The sequence below is a fragment of the Notolabrus celidotus genome, chromosome 16 (genome assembly GCF_009762535.1).
Source record: "Notolabrus celidotus isolate fNotCel1 chromosome 16, fNotCel1.pri, whole genome shotgun sequence".
In the NCBI taxonomy this organism is placed as follows: domain Eukaryota; kingdom Metazoa; phylum Chordata; class Actinopteri; order Labriformes; family Labridae; genus Notolabrus; species Notolabrus celidotus.
This window is the reverse complement of record NC_048287.1, coordinates 24,485,950-24,509,003: the sequence shown is the minus strand read 5'-3', so window position 1 is coordinate 24,509,003 and position 23,054 is coordinate 24,485,950. Positions and strand designations below refer to the sequence as shown.

At 40.1% G+C, this 23,054-nt stretch overlaps 1 protein-coding gene across 1 annotated transcript in view; it reads left to right on the top strand.

Annotated features, from left to right (window-relative positions):
• Positions 1-22,796, top strand: part of LOC117828239 (ephrin type-A receptor 7-like) — a 203,196-nt gene extending 180,400 nt beyond the window's left edge. Inside the window, exons 10-18 of the mRNA XM_034705270.1 lie at positions 915-1,040; positions 2,876-3,061; positions 7,566-7,627; positions 9,291-9,407; positions 12,510-12,596; positions 12,962-13,114; positions 18,264-18,454; positions 18,535-18,699; positions 20,553-22,796. Coding sequence (XP_034561161.1) covers positions 915-1,040; positions 2,876-3,061; positions 7,566-7,627; positions 9,291-9,407; positions 12,510-12,596; positions 12,962-13,114; positions 18,264-18,454; positions 18,535-18,699; positions 20,553-20,667 — 1,202 coding nt within the window. The 3' untranslated portion in view covers positions 20,668-22,796. The remainder of the gene's footprint in view (positions 1-914; positions 1,041-2,875; positions 3,062-7,565; positions 7,628-9,290; positions 9,408-12,509; positions 12,597-12,961; positions 13,115-18,263; positions 18,455-18,534; positions 18,700-20,552) is intronic.
• The last annotated feature ends 258 nt before the right edge of the window (positions 22,797-23,054 follow it).

The following is a 23,054-nucleotide window of genomic DNA, read 5'->3' as shown; positions in this document are numbered from 1 at the left end:
AATGAGATAACATTTTGAAACAAGCAGTAGAAGACAAAAAAAAGGAGCCCTCATGTAGAAGCCCTGCAATCAGACTAAAGCTGCATTGAAGAAAAGTCAGATTTGAGCGCCCAGAGACTTTGATCCCATTTTGTTGCTTTGCCTCCAGAGCTCACAAGGTCAAACACAAAGATTTGGAATACACAAAGCCTCAGATTTTGCATCTTTTAAATGGCAAAAATCATCTTAAACTAGTTTTAAAAATCTGATACTTTAATCTATTTGAGATTTTTAGGTTGTTATAACCGCACAGCTAAACATGTCAGACTGCCTTATTTGAAGCTTCCCTGCAGATATAATGAGCCTTGATAGCAGCAAAATTCTCCAGCTTTCTCAAACATCAATGCGAAAACTGGAGTATTGATTTCCGTCTCTGGATCAAAGAGCAGGCGCTTCTTCCGAGACACAACAGTTTGGTCCAATGTTCAACAATCATACAAAGAAATTCTTTGTTGACAGAGGAAGAAAAACCAATTCCTGCTCTGAATGTAGCCTCAATGAAGCTCAAAGAATCGTAGACGTAGGGAATGTTTTCCTTTGTGTTGAGAGCAAGAGGTGACCTCAGGGTCACTGACGTCTCTCGATGCTATCAAAACAGGGCTAGCCGTGTGTATTTATTTGGTTTTCCACAGTGAAATGGTGTCTGAATGTGAGAGTGGTTCCTTTTATCTGCCTAATGTGGACATTTTGTTGCCAGACTTTCATCTGTGTAGAGATATTTCATGTTTGTTTCCTCGTGTACGAAAGAATGTAGACAAAGTGTTGATGTCTTATTGATTTTCATGGACTAAAAAAAAATTCTCCCTCATAAGGCCTTTTCTAATTGCACGATTTGTGTGTTTTGTATGTCTTATATTGTGTGTTTGTCTTTTCAGTCAAGATCCCAACACGCAGGACCTACATTGACCCGGAGACCTGCGAGGATCTGATGCAGGCTGTGCACGCCTTTGCCAAGGAGCTGGACAACTCCAGCATCAAGATAGAGAGAATTGTGCACACAGGTAAGTCATGAGACTCACAAATCTGGACTGTTGAAACTTGTGACTCGTTGAGATATATTCTGAGTTATAATGCTGATACCATGCATCCGTGTGTTCCCTGGATGGTCACTTTTTGTGAATACCGAACTTATTTTTCCTGCCTTGGTGTTTCCACAAGCTCTAAGGAGGCAGAACTACCGTTGCTATTTCTGAGAACCAGCACTTAGTGGGCACTTACTGGAATTTCAAAGTTGGAAGTTGATTGAAAACAGGGTGGAAGCAGGATGTCCAATACTTTAGTTCAACAACTTATCAACTGATGGAAATATGGTTCCATCAGTGTTCCACTCCAGGCTCCTGGATGCTGGCGCAGTTGATTGATACCTGACAAATAGCAGGAACTCTAATAGCTACAGTATGTACCTGAGGGCAATAAACGACAGCCTGATGTGGTTGAATCTGCAACCCGCTGCCCTCTTTAAACTTTTTCTTTGGTGACTGTTATGCACAATAATCCAACAGTGCAAAAATATACTTGTAATGGAACTTGACAATCAGTGTTAGCTTAAGGGTGACTATGAAGAATCTTTTGACAGAAGCAGAGTTTCCAGTGAAAAGTGTTAAATCAACATCTTGAAGTAGACATTTGAAAAAGTTTCCATTTTCATCCAGCTTTCATTGTTTTTTCAGCTGTAGCCAAAGATGTACGTGATGTCACGTTTGTTAACTCAGACCAAAAGTCTATCTGATTGTCCAAAGAGTTGTCCCAGCTTATGAACCCTTTAAGCCAAGTCAGAGACTTTTTTTCCTGTAATCGTTTAAATGCAGAGATAGTACTGCTACGACATTTCTCAGTAGCTTCTTCTGGCAAACTCTCCAAAAATTCAATTGGGTTGTTTTCATGTAAATACTCTCAGTCAGAATTGTTTTTCCCCATTATTCTAACACCACATAGATGCAGGACTAGCTCCTAAAATCTTTAAATGTACATTTCCTAGCATTCAACTCAGTGGTATTTTTTGTAAGTCCCTGCCTGCACTGTCTTTTGAGCACAGCATCCCACGTTTTATGTGTCGTCTGGGATTTTCAGCCTTTTTAAAGCTCTCTTCAGAGACACAGCAGCTCTTACAAGAAACAACTTTCTGTACATGCTGAGAGGGAACATGCCGACCTCCTTGTGATGAGTGAATTGACTTCATGTGGTAAATTGGTGGAGTGCCTCTATCACTTTTAAGCAGGATAGAAAAAATGTAATAAGAATGGAGAGTATGGCATAGTAGAAATGATGAAACTCCTTTTTAAGAAATGGTAACAGAAGCAAATAGTTCTTAACCCTTCTGCCTTGTCCATGAAATATGAAATCACAGTATGGTCTAAAGCAGCAGACAGAGTTGGGATTATTACAAGTTGCTGTAATCTTGTGGCAACTCATTTTTTGCACTTTCCTTTTACGTGCCTTGAGACAAATTGGAGAAACCAGCTCAATCAGACCGATCTGTGCTAAAATCGAGCTCTGCTGTTCTCACTGTTATGTTTGCCTTGTCTGTACTTGATGCTCCACTGTTTCACCTGTACTCCACCCCATCTTTGATCTCTCTTTGATCCCTTTGTGTTTCGTGTCTCTCAACAGTGTCGATTCATTTGCGTCATCTCTCTTTGTCCCTGATATGTTTGTATTTCTCCATTTGATTCTGCTCTAACCATTTGCCCTTTTTCTCCCTGAGTCCTTCTCACTCCATTTTCATCTCCTCACTCCGTACCTTCACTTTGGACCGCCCCAATTCTTCCTCTGACCCCTCTAGTTGTTCTCTTTTCAATAGGGATCATGACCTCTGCTTCTTTGTCTCTCCCTACAGGTGACTTCGGGGAGGTGTGTCGTGGCTGCCTGAAGCTTCCCAGCAAGAGAGAGCTGCCGGTGGCCATAAAGACGTTAAGGGCTGGCTGCTCTGACAAACAGCGGCGCTCGTTCCTCAGCGAGGCAGGCATCCTGGGGCAGTTTGACCACTCCAACATCATTCGGCTGGAGGGAGTCATCACCACGGGTGAGGAGGATGAAAGAGATCAAGCAGAAAGGAAGAGATAGATTGGCAGATTGAAGGGAAAGGAATACCACTGGGAAAAGAATGGGAAAACAAAGGGAAAACAAAGGAGGGCAGGTGGAAGATAAAAGGAAGCACAAAAGGGGGACCAGGTTATCCAAGGATCAAAGAAGGGAGGGGGTAGTTTGACTACCTCTGGTTGCAGAAAAGAAGTTCATGACCTCTGTTACGAACAAGGCAATCTCAGCACCCATCGCAGATCATCTTTATTTTTGACTCTGGGAGTGATGGCTAACTTTTTGGGCCTGTGAAACTAGCAATAAGCAATAGCCTGCTACCAACTTTATGGGCTGCAGAGTTTAGAATTAGCATCTAGAGAAACAAGTTCAGGTCAACATTGTCTACCTGAAAAACACCATAATTTCTTAGTTCATTACATTCAAGCACCTCTTCATCTGTTCTTGGTGAGTCTCAGTTTCATTGTGAATAGTTAATTACATAGTTGCTTTACTCTGGCTGACATTGGCAGTATGAACCCTAAAATTAGACATTTTTTTTCCTGTAATTTACTTGTGATAAACAGGTTTTAATGTTAGTTTGTAAAAAGTTGATATACAAGTATTGTTAGCGCTGTCTTTAAGAAAACAACTTCTAAAATGCTAGTTAGATGAAGGAAGGATGGATCAATCATTTCTGATGCATTCCAGGAAGATGGGAAATGTGAAGGGAAACAGAACCTGACCATTTCAATATCACACATGTGGAGGGGGTAATCATTTTTGGTAACAATGGAGGGATTGGAAGAAAAGTGGCGTAGAGGGAGAAGAAGAAGAGAGGGGAGGACTGGGAAGAACAGCGCAATACTTCGACCATTTCAATATCACACAAAAGGAGGGGGTCAAAGCTCACAACAAAGAGGGGGCGTGACGGGGGGATGGAAAAGGAAGAGAAGGTTGGCGAGTGGAGAGGAGAGTAGTGCGGTGGCATGGATGCTGTACGCCGGCAGCAGCCGAGCTACATCAAGGCCCATTTTCCGCTGACAGATAGCAATTGAGGTCCTAGAGCGAAAACAGGATGAGAGGAGGGGGGAGGGCAAAAAAGTTGAGGGGAGGAGAGACATGAGAGACAGAGAAGATGAGGTAGAGGTTAATGGGAATGGCAGGTGAAGGGAGAAGCTTTAAAGAGTTTGTGAAGTTTTTGTTACTGCTGCAGTGATGCTCAGTGTGTGTGTGTCTGTATGTGTGTGTGGGCGCGGTGCCCGAACACACTCTGTGCTCAGTAGGATGGCAGCAGATGTGCAGGGTACAGTAATTGGTGCTAGAGACCCAGCGGGGCCCTGAGATCCACTCCAATCTCTCCCACCATCACGTGCACAAACACACAAACACACAAACACACCTCACATGCACACACATATGCCCACTCTCCCAGTTACTTTCAATGACACACACACACACACACACACACACACACACACACACACACACACACACCTGCTTGTTTGGCTCCTCACTTGGCATGAAATCACACATCGGGGCACAGAAACAGTATACAAACACACACTCACACACACACACACACACACACACACACACACACTTACAGACCGTTAGACTACAAATCGCCTGCTTTACATCACTTACCTCCACCAGCTCATCTCTCAGCTATTTTCTTATGCACCACCTGCAAGCAGCACCCTCTTCTTACTAATCTTCCAATCTTTCCCACATCTTTCAAAACCACATGATATCACAATTGTGCCACATTAATGTTAAAAGCCTCCCTCGTAACTTTTTACGCTTCCTACACCTCTACAATTCATCTGTGTGACCCTGTTTGCTTGACATTTCTTACTTGCAGTTACAGGATAATATTGAGTGTTAGAGGTCACTTAAAAGTACCACATGTATTCATCACATTCATCTAAAAATGCAATCAAAGACCTATGTCATAGATTTGGGGTTTTCTGTTCCATTACTCAAAGGCATAACTTGGCCCGGCTTGATACTTGTCTCTGATTGGCTTCAGGGTGTCCATTAATTTTTGATAATGGACACTTACTTGGGCGATATCCCAACATAATGCACAACATCCAGCCAATCAGAATCCATAATTCACTATAGCCATGATATCAACTTCCATATATTGTAGATTGATTTAAACTGAGATGCATTATGTTAAGTGTAGAAAGTACATTCATCAGAATGGACTGTACTGGCTTACATGCATATTGGCATTGAATTCAAAATCCTTACATAATAAGCTTAAGCATTTTTTTGTTTTTCATTTTCCTTGTAAAAAAATCTGTTGAGTAGATAACCCATTCACTTATATTGTAAGAATAATATTTTCATATATAAAGCACTTTACTAAACTCTTTTTACAAAGTGCTTTACTAGACTAAAACAATGCATATCAAATAAACACAAGATGCTCTAAAGAAAAGGGTAAGCCCACAGAGAAGAAACCCATTATGTCTTTATTCCAGTATCTGTGCTCTATAGGTTATATACCCCACCACATGGCACCAAATGTCCCCCAAGACCCAAACATGAAGATAAATGGGGCCAGATGAGCAGCCAGAGTCAGTTAATTATCAGGGTTATCAAGTGGACACCCCCTTTCACCAGGGTCTAGTCAAGTTAGGCTCAGGACACCTTTAAGAGGTTCAAATTAAGCTCTGGCATCCCGGAACCACCACCTTCCATACAAGCTCTCACCTCCAACTTTACCCTTTACGCCAATGTACACAAGAAAAGTAAAAATGGAGAAAAGGGTTGTAGAGAGTGTGGTTGTAACGAGCCTGTATGGGCAAGAGCTAACCCCCGAGAAGCTGTACACTCTTTCTCCCCCTACCCCCCTTTTCATAGAGGGTAGAGAAGACACAGAAAATAGTCTGTAGAGAGATGTTAGAAAGAAAACCAGGAAGGCTGAGCCAAAGTAAGAAGCCTGGGTAAGCTAGAGCTCAGCCGAGTAAGGCTGTACAGACTACCTCCCCCTATTCCCCCATTTTCATGAAGGAAGAGAGGACAGACAGAAAAGAGTCTGTAGAGAGATGTTAGAGAAAAGACAAGGAAGGCAGAGCAAAGGCTTGAAACGTGTGTGAGCTAGAGTTCAACCCAGGGTGAGGATGTATGCTCTATCTCCCCCCTATTTCTCCATTTTCATGAAGGAAGAGAGGACAGAGAAAACAGTCTATAGAGATATGTTAGGAAGAAACCTGGGAAGGCAGAACCAGGGCAATAAGCCATTGTGGGTTAGAGCTAAGCCCAGGGTCAGGCTGTACGCTCTGCCTCCCCCTCCACTCCCACTTAAGTGAGGGAAGACAGGAGAGACAGAAAAGAGTCTGTAGAAATGTTAGAAAGAAGACAAGGGAGGAAGAGGCAAGGTAAGAAGTATGTGTGAGCTGGATCTCAGCCACGTAAGGCTGTACGCTCTACCTCCCCCTACACCCCCACTTTAATGAAGGAAGAGAAAAAAATTGATTCAGAGTAAATGTAAAGAAAAATGGCAAGAGTAGAGCATTCCCTGCCTCACTTAAAATCACAGCAACTATATTTCCTGTGTTGTAGTTGTTGCAACTAATTTTCTGTCTTCCTACCTTTATGCCAATTGTTGGTCCCTGAGCTCATACTCAGTTTGGAATTCTCTGCTTCCCATCCCTGACAATAGAGAGAAATTTAGCCAATTTATAATCTCTGCTAAATGTCTCTGTCGTCCCAGCCCCTTGCATCCACCCAACACACAGTTAAACCTCTGGATCACTCTCCAATCCAACTCACATTAATTGCATAATGGCTTGCGTTTTACTGCAGCGTCTCTGTGCTGACTAACAGTTCCCGAGTGTTGTTGGTCACCTTTCCAAATCGCTTCCTAAGCACCCTGTAAAACTGGCAAGCATGAATTATGGATTTAACAATGCCAAGCTATCATTTCTGTAATACCCCTGCCAAAAACTGCCAGAGCAGATAGCCTGTCATCCTAGATTTATATTTTTAGATATCAAGCTTTATCTTACAGTCTCAACCTCCCATAATCCTCGGCTTCTTTCTCTCTTGTTTCTACTCTCCTCTGACTGCTGCAGTCTTATTTTCCTCCTCTGTGCACTTCATAGCACTGCTGGATCCCTGCCATCTGTGCCTGGGCCCAGTGTGTGTATGTGTGTGTATGTAGTGTATATGAGTGTGCATACCTGGACTGTGTCAGTGTGTGTATATCTGTTTGTGCGTGAGTGTTTGAGGGTCGTTAAACTTGCTGAGACAGCCAGGGCAGTACACAGGTTCCCCCGGCTTCACCACAGTTCACTGAGTGAGGAATGGCTTTGCACAATGCCTGCTGTGCTGCCAAGTGGACTAGACTCACTTTATTCTCTCTCTCCCTCCCTCGCCCTCTCTGTGTCTCTGTCTCTATTACCGCTCTCCTTTTTCCAACTCTCCCCATTGCATCCAAATTTTGATTTTTTTTTTTTTCATACACTCACTGCTTTGTTCTCTTTGTCTTTTTATAGGTAACACCATGATGATAATAGTGGAGAGCATGACGAATGGATCCCTAGACTCCTTCCTTAGGGTAAGTTTGGACGCACCCACAGACTTTTTTTCTACCATACAGAAACCAGCGTTGATATCAGCCTTGAGTACTGCCAACAATCAGCACCTTGTAGCTTCTGGCTAGTATGCTAGTCAGTGCATAAGTCTGATATCATAAATTATAATCACCCAAAATAAACTGTTTTCAGGTCATTCTTAGCATTAGAATAACAAACAACAAAATTGAGATGCCAGGGCTGTGTCAAGACATTTTTGATTGGGGTGTCCCAGGTGAGGCACTAACTTATGCAGGGGTGGCATGAAGTCTATGTGCCCACCAAGGGCTGTTTAAACATGGATGTAGTCTTGGTGATGTTACCCATTGGTTTCTGAAGAGGCTTTATGAAGCCCAAAGATGGCGGTCGCTCTTTTGGTAATGGTGACTCCAACCGTCTTCAGGATCATCTAGAAACCAGCAAGGAGGTGGAGTCAAGTCCAAAGCCTTGCCGCCCAACACAGCAACTATGCACCCACCTGTCAGTCAAATCAGCCGCATCTGTTATTATGCATATGTCTCTATATGCATAAATTATCCTAAACATAATCTAATAACACAATCGTGTTGAAACAAGAACTGTTTTTGTACCAGGCCGTCAATATGTTTAATTTTGCGAGTTTTAATATGAGACACCCTCAAATGGTCACTCAAGGAACTGCATGTTTTTGAACTTCTGTGTTTAGGGTTCACACATGCACTTTATGAATAGTATTTATTTAACATTTCTGCCTCAACCAATCAAGAACTACTTCAACTCTTATTATCAAGGCATCATACAGATACTACATTCCTATGAACAAGTTTTTAACTTAAGAAAGTAACAGCAGAGAGGCAACATTTACATCTCGAAGATCAAATTCACATTTGTGAGTTCAAACAAAATGAAATGTGCTTCATTGAAACTAGTAAAAAGCCACATATTGCAACACAAGTCCTTCCCCTGACAAAGAAAATATATACAATCATAGTTTAGAAGTTTGGGTTGGCCCCTTGTGCTGGCAATCAGATTTTAAGAGGGGACCATGCCACCCCTGGCCATTCCTGTGGACACACCCCTGTATGGAGAAGTGAATGTAATGTAGTCAAAGCTGGCAAAATGTCAACTGGGGATTTTTTTTCTGCCAATTTTACATGAATATTTTAATTGGTTCAGCATCAGAAGTGTACGTGATATGTGTGGATACTCATGTTCAAGTATTGGGAACAAAGCAGGAGAAAAAAAGTGAAGAAATTAGACTCCCTCATTGTCCTCTCTTTTTAATCTAATAAGACTTTTTGCTTTAATAAATCTAAATTATTGTAGTGCAGTCCCAAGGCGAGGATACTTGTGCTAATTATAGTAATGAGGAAAACGTAGCATAATTAACGACACAAATGGAGTGTTTCTGCCCAAAGATGCTGTAAGCTTTCCGTAAACTGTTATTGTGCCCCAATGCTCTGTGAACCACTGCAGCATGCTTTATAATGATATGAATTAATGGCCTGTTTGTTTTTATTCCCCAAATAAAAAGACTCAGCTCAGTGAGCACATCATTGCACTGTGGTAACAGATGTGTCCCACTGTATCTGCTCACCTGATTTTCTCTTCCTTTCTTCTTTCCTCCCTCTCCTTTTTCTATTGTTTTTTTCCCTCCACTACACTTAGAAACACGAAGGCCAGCTGAGTGTGATGCAGCTGATGGATATGCTGACCGGGGTGGCATCTGGTATGAAGTACCTCACAGAAATGGGCTTCGTCCACAAACGGCTGGCCGCGCACAAGGTGAGGTAGCAGGTTGGGTGGAGATGACAGAGGAGCGGGTGTGCGGGGTTGATGTATGTCTCAGAGTAGTGCGAATTTTCACAGCCGAGTTACAGAACACAATTTGTCTCTGTCTGTAAACATCTTTGACAATCACTTGCCTGTTGGTTATTGGTGAAGCTGAACACAAGAAACAAAAAATGACGAGGCGATACTGTCAGAATTATTGAAGGTTTACTGTGTGGCGCTCTACTCAAAGACTCTGCCTGTCAAACTAAGAATGCAGCGGTCAGGTTGCGGAAAATGAACAACAGGAGGGTGTACTACCAAACAAGTTTGACATGGTGAGGCTTTCTTTATGTTAGCTTGCTGCAACCTTAAACCTCCATTAAAAGCAAATTGGGTAACACTTTACAATAAGGGTCCCTTAGTTAGCGTTAGTTAATGCATTATTAAGCATGAATTAACAGTTTAATAATGTTTTAATAATCTAATCTAATGTGACTAACACATTAGTTAATGCATTAATAAGCAGTCAATTAATGTCCACTACTCAGAGTTAATTAATACATTATTAAGCATTAATAAAAGTTACAAAACTTAATTAGTTAACCATTAGTAAATGCTTTCTGGACCCTTTTTGTAAAGTGTAATACATGCATCACTTAGGTAACACATAAGTGCTAAACTGCCTCATAAGCATTACTTAACCTTAATTAACCATTAGTGAATGCTGTCTGGACCCTTATTGTAAAGTGTAACACATGTATCCCTTAGGTAACACATACGCTGAACCAAAATTAGTTGAAATGTAGTTGAAGCAACACATTTTATTTAAAACAGAATAAAACAGATAATCTCAGATAACATCATAAGTAATGCTTATGAGGCAGTTTAGAATTCATAATGTGTTACCTAAGTGATGCATGTGTTACACCTTACAATAAGGGTCCAGAAAGCATTTACTAATGGTTAACTAATTAAGTTTTGTAACTTTTATTAATGCTTAACGATGTATTAATTAACTCTGAGCAGTGGACATTAATTAACTGCTTATTAATGCATTAACTTATGTGTTAGTTAAAGTTAGGTAATACATTATAATAATTATTAAACTATTTTTAATCTGTTAATTAATGCTTAATAATGCATTAACTAACGCTAATTAAGGGACCCTTATTGTAAAGTGTTACCGAAAAGGGTCACCAACTTTTCTGTTTACTCAGGCTTCCTGCTCATTCCTATGAAATGTGTCATTTGATTAATCCTCCGCACATAATGAAGTCATCATATGCCGCCTACTTTAGTCAGTTTGTTCCAATAAACAGCAATGAATTATATGAAAAAGTAATTAAGGCAGAAAGCAACAGTGCTGCAGCCAAAAAGGCAAGAGATAAACGCTGGCAGAAAAGAGCTAATCCTGTAAATGTGTAAATTACCACTCAGTACACTCTTTTTGGCCTTTGATTAATCTCTAACATAATGACTGCGTATTTTAAGACTGTTGAACGATACAGATTAGAGAAGAATTAAATTAAGGTCTTACTCAATGAAGGAAGCATGAATATCACTTTGGTTCAAGGCCAGGTTTAAGTCAAATCTTTATATAGGTTGAATGAATCTGTGATGAAGTGAAAAGTGTTGTCTTATCTGGTTCAAAGCTGCAAAACCTCAAGGATACAAACCTCATTCAAAGTGGCCTGCAGCTGCTGTGGCGTCATCATTTTATGATATGAATGATCAGATTGAGAGGGCACTTAACTGCAAAGCAATGCAAAAAATGTGTATTACTATAACAGTGTGTCTGCATTCTGCTGCACTACAGATGTAAGGCTACAGATCAACAAGTTTGAAAAGAAAATGTGTTTCCTCAGCTGAGAATTTGAAGCAGTTGCTCAACAAAGAAAAAGCTATTACAAGGAGTTGAATTCAAACCTCTTAATACTCAGGTTAAAATAGAGCCAGCTTTATGATGTTAAAACTCTGGCCTTAGTATACCCAACATACCCTGCCTACTCATTCTTATTTAGCCCCCTCCTCCCTGACCTTTAATTTTTATGCACCGCTATAACGTAAGAACTTTGAACATCACCTAGGTGAGCTGTCACAAGCTCAATTCACACATGCACCAAACTCCTGATAATGTCCAGAAATTTTGTATGTGGGAACACAAATGACTAACTGCACTTTCCATCCTGCACATTCATTCATTCCAAACAAACTGTAAAATGTAAATCTCTTTTAATCCATTTTGCACTACTGTACATATATAGTCTAGTCATTCATGTAGACACATATTATATCATATTTATTCATCAGTCATATTTGTATATTCTGTATTTTTCATGTTATTTAACTTACTGCTAAGCACTTCTGGTTAGATGCTATCTATATTTCATTGCTTGATTGTACCTGCTACATGCTCAATGACAATACATTGAATCTAATCTAATCTAATCTAAAAATTGACACATTTTTATGATATTTTAGGATCAGTCTAGTGTTACAGATGTAATTGGTATCAGCTAATGCTGAAGTGTAGGTGCTGTAATATCAGAGAGGGAATAAATGGTATCACATTCATAGCAAAATAAAGCTTTGTAATCTTCTCTTTTTGTTCACATAAAACATTTTACTCTATCAGATCTACATTATTGTAGTGTAGTCTCAAAGCACAGATTAGGAGCCAATGAGCTGATGAGATAATGCAGAATGTAGAAGTCAGGACACAAGCAAGTGGGCAGGGAGACAACGTCTATATCATAGAACAGTGCGCGACCAGAGTCATCTTCTTGCATTTCATGAAGCGGTTTAAAACTCTCGTTGAACTCTCCCCTGAGTGTTCTTTTCCATACTCTAAATATGATATAAAATACAATGTACATAATACCTTGGAAACATGACATGGGGATCACCACAGTCAAGTCTGGCCTCCTGATACATCCCCCCAAATAATTGTACACTCTGAGGGACATGTGTGAATAAACTTTAAAAAATTCAAGGGTAAGCTGTCCTGAAATTTTCTAGAAATTACCAAGAGTGCATATGTTAAAAAAAGGGCTATACTGATGTTCTTCCCCCTCCTCATGTGTCTCGTGCTAATCAGTTCGTTTCTTCCTTTAGGTGCTGGTAAACGCCAACCTGAGCTGCAAGGTATCTGGCTTCAGACCTCTACAGGAGGACAAGATAGAGGCCATCTACACCACACTGGTAAGCCAAAACTTTGAGTCTGTATTCTGCATTCCAATGTCCAAATTAATAACCCTCACAGCGGCACAAAACCTGTTGATGGAGGTTCACACATGTAGGGTAAAATTCCAAATGAGCGTTTGTCCAAATAAGAGCTAGCACACGTCATGTTAGGTGCAGCGGGGGTCATATAATTAAGCTGTTAGATAAATATATTCCAGTGTTTCATATCCCTGAATGTTTCGAGTTCCACTCAAGGTGAACCCACTCTTCTAAAGATTCTTTTGATCTTCTGAAACTGTGTTCAAAGATTTTCAAAGGGAATATTAAAGCTTTACTTTTCTGAACTCTCCACACCCTTTCTGTGCTCCGTGTCTCTCCTGCAGCACGGAGGGAAGAGTGTGGTGCTGTGGAGCGCTCCAGAGGCCATCCAGTACCACCGCTTCTCCTCCGCCTCGGATGTGTGGAGCTTCGGCATTGTCATGTGGGAGGTCATGTCCTATGGAGAGAGACCCTACTGGGATATGGGCAACCAGGATGTAAGTGTGTGTGTGCATGCGTGTGTGAACGCAGAGATAGGAGGGCACTTTCCATTAATCTCTTCCTCCATTTTTTATACAATATCTGCACTTCACCAGTCACCCTCTCGCTCTCTCTCTCTCTCTCTCTCTCTCTCTCTCTCTCTCTCTCTCTCTCTCTCTCTCCCTCCCTTTCACCTCCTTCTTCAATGAACTCCATGCCCAGCTTGGATCTTATTAAAGAAAAGCCAAGAAGCCACAGTACCTCTGAAAGCTTTCGCAGGGCCTAAGTCCTCCTCTTTAAGTCTGCATCAGCTCCATGACCAATCCTGTTTTCTCTTAAGGACGCATTGACCCCCTTCTGGTGGCCTCTGCCTGTCCTCGGGTGCCATCCTGCTCTTTAAAGTGTTAAAAATCCCCTCAAGAGGAAATGCTCTCACAAAATGTAAAGCACGTTTTATTTAAAGGGCTTGAGGAGATTGTCCAGCTGATAACACCCTGCTGTTTGTCGCAAGCAAACTATAATTTTCAGAGTCGATGCGGATGGATGCTTTTTTTAGCAGTTGTCACTCCTACCTCTTTGTCCTTCAGAAAGAAAGGTGCTTTTATTCTATTTTCTCAAGGAAGTCTTAATTCTAAGGTGCAGCTAAAAGCATGGTTCAAGTCTGCCACAGAGAAAAAAAGAGCAAACTATTTATTGGGACTATTTTCTTCATATTGAAGCTGACAACACAGAACATTGCAAAATATACAAAGATAACATTTATGAGAATGCATTTCTTCTTTCTTGGGCCAGATTAATTAAACTTTAAGGACTTGAGGTGCACTGAAAGTCAAAAATGTGTGCGTGTATCTGAAGTGATGGAACTTTTCATTGTTAAAGGAGTGTTGCACATGAGTGTGGCAAAATTGCATAATGGTTCCGGCTTCCAAATTTTAAAAAATACAGCCCCTGCACTTTGTTTCACCAAAATGTACAAAAATTGGCAGGCATGTGTCATATCAAGACAAGGCTCTCAGAGCCAGGATAAAAAAAACAAACAAGAAGGCAGCCATTTTTAATATTACTCTACATTTTAAAGTATTTTTCTGCCTTTACATGGGCAACACATAAAAGTCCTCTGTTTCATTAGATCCAACTCAAACTTGGCTAATGTGTAGAAAGAAGACTAATGTTTAAATGGTAATAATATCTTAGGTTTATGTTGAAGGGTGCGACCATGGCAGCGTGCCTAATTCAGCCTTTCTCCACACAATAAGCTGTAGTTAGTCTCAGATACAATGTTCAATTTACCCCAAATTTTATGTTTGATTAGGGTTCCATTCTGGACCATGCGGCAACCTTCAGAGTTTAAAATGAAGCCAAGGGGCGCTGGTGGCCTAGCGGTCTAAGCGCCCCACATACAGAGGCTACAGTCCTCATTGCAGGGGTCGCCTGTTCGATTCCCAGCCGATCGACCATTTCCTGCATGTCTTCCCCCGCTCTCTACTCCCCACATTTCCTGTCGCTCTTCAGCTATCTTATACAACAGGGGTGTCCAAAGTACGGCACGGGGGCCAATTGCGGCCCCAGGTCCATTTATTTATGGCCCCAAGCCTCCATCTTAAATTGTGTTATTTATAGCAAAGAAATTAATCACAGTTTCTTTCTACAAACAAAACTAAAGTCAATCCAGAAACGTCTCAAAAAGCTTCATATGGACTACCTGTCTAAAACCAAAGCTCTGGGAATTCTGCAAAGCGGCAATAAAGAAGAAACACAAGAACTCTTAAAGTTGACACGTTTTCAAATTAATGTTTTTATCATGATGTGAAAATGTTCTTGATGAACACTAAAACTTCAGAAGACACAAAAGAGGACACAAGACAAGATCAAATTATGAAATTGTGCAGAAAAGGCAAAATTTGGTGCATCAAAAATGTTCAGAACTCAGGAAAACAATTATTTTGTACTTAAAATGTTGCCTGCTTGTCAGAAAGGTCTTAAAAACCACATAAAAAAGAAGTGTGATGAAATCTAGATCAGGATCCTGCCATAGGAAAATAATGAGACGATACTTTTCCCACATTGCCGGACCCTAATGAGAAACATTTTCCTCCAGAAGAAGATAACGTTTGCTCATGTGTACATGGCTTGTGGAGAACTGAGGACTACCTAGTTACTGATTTATTGAGACAAAATTTAAAATGATTGTTATTAAATGAATATTTCATATATAACTTTTGGGATTCCTAAGTCTCAGTAGGAGCCACTGGCCCTGAGGTATTCTGACAACTTCATATGTGGCCCTCTTTAAAAAAAGTTTGGACACCCCTGTTATACAACAAAGGTAAAAAGGCCAAAAATATAACTTTAAAAAAAAAGAAAGCAAATGAAGCCAAAATTCACCAATATTGATATATAAAAGCTAAGAGTTTGGCATAATTAGGCATAACTAGAGGTGTGATAGTCACAGCACCACCTATTAATAAGAGGCAGTAAGCCTTGTGTGGCAAAGATCTATGCTATATGGCCCACACCTGTATGTATGGCAACATAATGCAGGGCTTGTTGTCCTGTGTTTTTTAGCACTAAAAAGTGGACATGAGCAGTGAAAGTAACTCCTTTATTCTCTCCCCAAAACATTACACTTCAGGCCCTTGTCAAAAGTGCATTTATCTTTCCTTTCTGCTTTAATTTTCAAAATGATTATCGCTCATTGAGTCTAAAATCATGCTAATGCCCCCTCAAATTACTGCCATGATAACATAATGCCTTCAGTTTATGCAGGTGGGCGCTTAAAAGCAACAGATTATCACCATTTTCCATTTTTTAATGTCCAAAATTAATATGCATGAGTTATTCAGCGGGCGCAAGAATAACGTGTGTCTCTTTTCTGGTGCCCTTTTCACCAAGCAGGAGAAAGTTTCCTCTCAGCCGGTTCATATTATCAAACTTTCCAATTGAGAGGTCAAAGGTCAAGCTTGTAAAGTGCCAGGGATATTAATCCACTCCAAATTGATACATTATATCATAACGGAATTGTTGGTCCGCCTGTCCACCTGTGATCCATCGCGACCTTTACCGACCGGCTTTGATTAAATGGAAAATGTCAAATGCTGAAAAGCATTTTATGAATGCTCTTTAGTGAGATAGGAGCTTAAAGGGGCTGAGAGGGGGGTGAAGCGGGGCAGCTGGGGTTTGAGTGGAGAGAAGAGAGAGTGTTTTAGGATATAATGCCGCTGATGGATGCCATTTTTGTGATTATGCTTGGACTTTATTTCCTCCTCTCAGGAGATTGTGTGTCTTAGAGTGATTCAGGATAGAGAGAGCGAGAGGGAGTGAGAGAGAGAGAGAAAATAATTCTCTTGTGAGGTGTTGCTATGAATGGAGACAACATTAGTTTGATGGAGGAGAGACGAACATTGAGGAAGTCTGGAGGGAGGCTTTTATGCTCTGCTATTTGAAGACAGTGAGGTTTCAAGGGGATGGATGAAAAGTGCTAAACTGAGATGAGTCATTTGAAAGTCTGTGTTTAGAGACTTATCTTTTAAAGAGAATAAGGAAAGGAATTTAGAGCTGGCTCATATGATGTTTGCTTCAGCCAATTGTAGACTCACAGGCCTCTAAGTGTTGTTTTATTGGAAATTAAAATATAATGAGAAATCATCCAGCTGATAGGGCCCCACCTTTAAAGATACCCCATCTAATATCATGTGAGGTTACACTAAAGCTGCGTTTCCACCAAAAGTAACGAAACAGTTTTAAAAGTTAAAGGGTGGTATAGAAACTCATCCAGCTGGTCCAACTACTCGCTACTCTGCTGCCTCTACTCAGCCAGTCAGAAACATTTAATGCTGTAAGCACCACCCCGAAAGTGTGTGTACTTTGAAGTCCCTGGAACTTTGGATTCAGTTGTGTGAGCGCACTGAGTACCTCCATAAGTCACTCGTCCAAGGCAAATGTTCCTTTGGTAATATGGTGAAAAAGTTCCTAGAAATGACGAGCAGTTGCTTCTTTAAAAAACAGGAAGCTGGGGGGTGGACTTCCTCTAGATATTGATTGGTGTTCACACTGGCCTTTCACGCTGAATTTGACAACATTCATAACACTGACAGCCCATTCATAAAAGTGAGGATCTTTTGACATGTGTTGATTTTGGTGCCCCCTGTGGACAAACTGATACCTCTTGTCTCTTCAATGATTTTGTCCTCTACATATAGTACTAGCCAAATGAAGCACTCATCAAGAATTTATCCTGTAGAGAAGTAAACAAAAACTGGTTTGGGAGTATGTAGTTAATCACTCCATCTATCACCTACCCCATGGTAGCAGATTTAAGGCCTGAAAAAGAACAAAATAGAGATAACATATCATGTCGATTATTGTCTCATTTGTTTTTGTAGCTCATAAAGAGATCACAGTGTTAATTCCAGTACATTTGACAACCACCCAAAAACTTCTCACAGGAGCTTTAAAATTACCTCCTAAGTTTTGTCCATCACGAGAGGAAAGGACATTAAGTACTGAGAAAGTGTTTGATTGCAAAGTTTTGTTATGAGTCATCAACATTTCTAAAGGTTTTCTAAAACATCAATTAGAATATTTGCAAAGACTTTGCTTTTTTTTGATTTCATGGGAACTGAAAGTGACCTTTAAAGCCACAGGCACCCTATTAGTCGTAATCTACACTGTTTGGTAATTTCCTTTCTTCTCCTTTTGAGATGACAATCTTCTATTTACCGTTTGATTTTTTTTGGCTGTAGTTTTAGTGTCTACATTACTGTTACTTTGTTGTCAGCTCATTTGTTTAGGTTGGTAATATCGCTCTGTGAAATTATGTTAGTGTTGCATTCGGTGCGACTCTTAAGGTGACCTTTAAGATATACTCCTTGGAAATAAGTCCCGTTACTAAAAAGGAAAACAAACAAATTAAACATTGTGGGTGGTGTAGCCTAATAAGTGAAAACAGAGAAAATGAAAGCAGCAGCACTTTTTGAGCTGAACCTGTGCTGCCTAAAGACTTCTATTTTTGGCAGCTTAACTCCACTGTGAAGAAAAAGTAGTTTCAAATACCTTCCTCAACTTTTTAAGTACCACCAAACTCTCATTCCCCTCCTCCATTTTCCCTGCCCAGGTATAGTTTAAGTACTGGAATATAACTTTATACCATTTTTTATCTACTTCAAGGTGATCAAGGCCATTGAGGACGGTTTCAGGCTGCCAGCTCCAGTAAACTGCCCTCCACATCTCCATCAGCTGATGCTGGACTGCTGGCAGAAGGAGAGGACTGAGAGGCCCACCTTCAGCCAGATCCACTCAGCTCTTAGCAAGAGCATCCGCTCTCCGGATGGCATCGGTTCTTCCACACTGGCACGCAGGTAATGTACAATCACAGGATTTATTTATACTTCCTTTTCTTTAACTCTCCACATTATAAAGACATTTTATCCTCTCCTAGAACCCTGAGTTCATCCATCACACTCGCAGAGAGGCCCCTCCCCTCCTTCCCTTCGTTTAACTCAGTGGGAGAGTGGCTGGACGCGGTGGACATGGGCCGTTACAAGGACAACTTCACAGCAGCAGGATACTGCTACTTGGAGTCTGTGGCGCGGATGACTGTACAGTGAGTGGATTCATTCAGCTCTGTGTCTGACCTTTCATTTCCTGCTTGAGAGAGGGCGGCTTTAAAAGATAATAAGAGAACAGATCATTAAAAAGATAACTGCATGAAAAATAAATGGCTGTGTGAATAATGTGCTGTCTGCTAATGAGACTGAATTCTTAACTCTTCACTGCTAAAGATAATATTAGCACACCTAAAGAAAGACTTGTTCCTGGGGAAAAATAAATACTTTAGCGCTGATCCAGCTAGATCATGGACCAAAAAATAATTGAACTTCATCTTCAAGGAATATTTTTAGATTTTGAAAAAAGGGGAAGGGTGGAAAAAGATTTAATACTATTGTAATAAGCATCTTTTTTACTAAAGTAATTGAGAAAAGGATCTGCAGATTAATCGCTGATGAAAATGATAAACCATAGCAGCCATTAAATGAATTGTATAAGATGCATAGTGAAAATTCACTCTAGGGCCTGTGTACATTAACGCTGTTTTATTTTAAATTTGGACCAGCTGCACTTATTATCTGTACAAAACCAATGCTATTTGGTGTTGTCAGCGCTTAATAAAGAAACTAATGTGACTTGTTTCTTCTGGGATGCAGTTTCCAGGTTAGGAGCTACGGCTAATTCTAGACACAATTCTTTTTCATTGTTTTTTGTTTTTAACAAAGTTCTTTGTTAAATTTCTTTGAGTAAAAGTAAATCCTGAGCATGCAGAGCAATTCAAAACAGATAAGGAATAGGGAAAGGGCTGATAGAAAGCTTTCATAACTTTACAACAGTAACCGGCAGTGAGAAGCGCTCTGAAAGTGAGATTGTGGTCACTGCCAGGGCAAAAAAATGCAGTTAATGGATGCAGGCCCTAATTTAACACATACACAGTTTTAGGAACATCTTCAAGCGCCTGTGAGAAACTTTAAGTTGCGTCGATTTTGTCGTTCCCTATTGAGAAAGTTCTACATCTTGTCATCATTTAATCAATCTTTATTTATATGGCACCAAATCACAGCAAATGCTATCTCAAGACTCTTTACAAACAGAGCAGGTCCAGACCGTACTCTGTTATATTATTAACAAAAACCCAACATCAAGACCGTATAAGATCCAGTCCCATCTTACAGACAGGACTCAGTCTGATCTCATTTTAATCCACCATGAGCAGAGCACTTTGCAGCATTTAGCAAGCTAGAGCGGCAAGGACGAACTTCCTTTAACAGACAGAAAACCTCGAGCAGAACCAGACTCATGTTCTGCCTCGCCCCAATTGAAGTTGGGTTGGGCTTTGTTTATCTTGTACTATACAAAAATAATATTTTCTGACAATGAATCTCACTCTACTGTCTTTTAAAACTCAAATGTATCTTACCTATGAATATTTGCTGTGGAAAATGTCCAAAATCAGACTGTTCCTACAGTGAGCTGTAAATCGTCTCATCCTACACCTACCACTGGCAGCAGTTCTAGGCATTATAGATCACAGTATACAAATAGTCAGTCTTTATGCTGATGGCTTTGTTTGATTTTGAAGACCATAAAGAGGCATCAATATTCATCTCGGTCTGCTTCATAACCAGCTAAAAATTGCTGATGGGAGCTTTAACACAGCTGAAAATCTTGAGTTTACGTCAATACAGTTTAGGTTGTTAGTATGGTGATTATATAAAGACAGGTGTTGTAAACCATTTTAAGATGTGTTTAAATATGAAACCAAATAAAAAATAAGCATTTTATTCTAATAGGCTCTGTCTTCTTTATAGTAATGGGGGTTTCACAAACTGACTATTGATTTTACATTTAAATAAATGTATCTTTTCATTTTGTACCAATCGTAAGTCTTCATTTTTGTGTCCACAGAGACGTACTGAGCCTCGGCATCACTTCCCTCGAGCACCAGAAGCTGATACTGGCCGCCATCCAGACACTCAGAGCCCAGGTCATCCAGATGCACGGCCGAGGTGTGCAGGTCTAACAGAGAAGCCCACACACCATGTCTCACAGTAATGCTGCTGCAGACCAAGGCGTTTGCAGACGGATGACGGGGCGGAGAAAGGAGAGAGAAAGAGAGCTCTTCCAACCTAAGGCAAAGACGAGCAGATCTATCTACTCCTCCTTCCCATGCATCCTCATGCCTTCCTTGATTCCTTCCTTTCCTTTTTCTACGTAACCCCATCCGAGACAAGCAGAGTCCCTGTCTTGATTTTTGGGGACGGCAGAGGAGTGATGTCACATGACTTTTTGTAGTGGCTTCTTTCTGCTGACTATCTTGACTTTCAATACCTGTGTCAGCTTCATGTCACTGGTCCTGGATCAGTGTGGAAAGACTACGAAAAGATGTAAGCTGATGCAAGAGAGGCGTGGACGTATAGTGCTGCAAACACACCAGTTATGGACTGAAGAACAATTCCATTTTGGGTGGAATTTCCCTTTATTCACTGAAAACAATGTCTAATCAAAGCCGGGAACTTTTGCTGGCTCTAGATCAAATTACTCCTGCTACTCAGAACTGGGAGATTTCACACCAGACAGAACTGATGTGGGACATGAAATCATATCATTGTACAACAGAGCTGATCTCAAGTCAGACGGTTAACGAACTTTTAATGGCTGGATTGTTACAGAGCAGAAAATGAAGGCGACTGTGCTGCCCCATGTCAACCAAGGAGTGTTATGAAGTGTCAGTGAACATGGTAACAAAAGTCTTGTCTTATATTTAGTTTAAAAAGTGTACTGGTAGGATGAGCAGAGCTGGGTGAGTTAGTCAGGAACACCAGCCTGCTGTTTTCTTTTCTTTGGAGTTAAATGAAAGCTGAAGGAATCAACTATAAGAGAGTGAAATGTGTCTTTGTTCATTGATTTGCTGTTTGTTGTCGTCTGTTTCACCATTCTTTGTTATATTATCTTTATTTCACATATATCTGTCTTTTCTTCTGTGTTTTTTTCCCTTTTGGCCCGCTGGATGTCATCTCAGTACCATGACCCTCCTTCTTTACCACATTTAATACCCTCTGCAGAGCAAGGTTCGACTCTGGAATATGGCCCAATTCAGATATTTATCCATATTTATTTGTGTTTACAGACGTTAATGCACACCTTTCCAGAGAAGAGTTGAGGAAGGTTTATTTATTTATTCAGCTAGTATTTGAAAAAAAAAATAAGGAAAGCGGTTGAATCCTCTGGTTTTGTTTGCTTTTTGATGATTGATTAAATTTGAACACGGAGAAGTGAGCGCAAGGAACACTGGAGGTTTTTTTACTGTCGGCACACAGTATCTGTGTATTCTTAAACACTGGGTTTTGGTGCAGTTATCATTAGATTGGCTGTATACATCACAGTGTATGTGTTGCAGAATGGATACAGAATGTCTCATGGACTTTTTTCATTAATTCGTATGTTTAACTTTTTGTTAATATCATGCTCTAACATACTACGTAATCGCAATTCCCCCCCCCCCCCCAGAATTCTCTCCTGTACAGTGATCCCCTCTCTCTTTTGGGGAAGAGGTTTATCTGGGCATTATTTGATCATTACACACTTGAACAGTACACACAGTTTTGACTGGAACATTGTAACTGGTTTGTATTTGGTGCAGAAGAGTCTTTTGTTCTCCTGTTTTGTCATATAAAATAAACTCATGTGTCTTTATCAGTGTTTTCACGCACATTTAAACATATCTGAAGAAACACACTGCTGGTCCCTTTGACGCACACACATTAAAAGACAAAGACACACATGCAGTCGCGAAACACACGACAAACTGGACCTCGTCACTACGATGAATGGAAGTTGTTTCCCCTCTCTGTTACTGTGACCGTTACGATATATGTTTAATACTGTAAATATGTATTTGAAAATGCCAAATCTATTTTTATAATTTGTTTGAAGAACAATGTGTTGAATATAATATCTGCTCACTGTGTAAGTTTTTTTTTTCTTTCTTTGAATTTAGGGCCATAGCCAAGAAAGTCTGTTGTTTGGAATATAAAACTGAAAAAAAAAAGTTTCTCTTTCGTTAGTTTTTTGATGATTTTTACCTGTTAGAAGAAAATCTGATGGCTGTTGCAATATTGAAACGTGTTATTAAAAAAGCTCCAATACAAACTGTTTGTGTCTCATTGTTTTCTGCTTAGCGATTGAAATGTAACACTATAGCTTGAGTCCTATAAGAGCCTGAGAGCCTGTATTAAAAGCTAAGAATAAATAATCATAATAATATTCTTTATTTATATTGCATTGCTTTACATATAAGAAAGAAACTAAAAAAAAAAAAAACAGGAATAAAATAATGTTGGAAGAATGAAAACAAAAGATAAAATATTGAAACAATCAGATAATCTGAAATATAAAATTATAAAATCC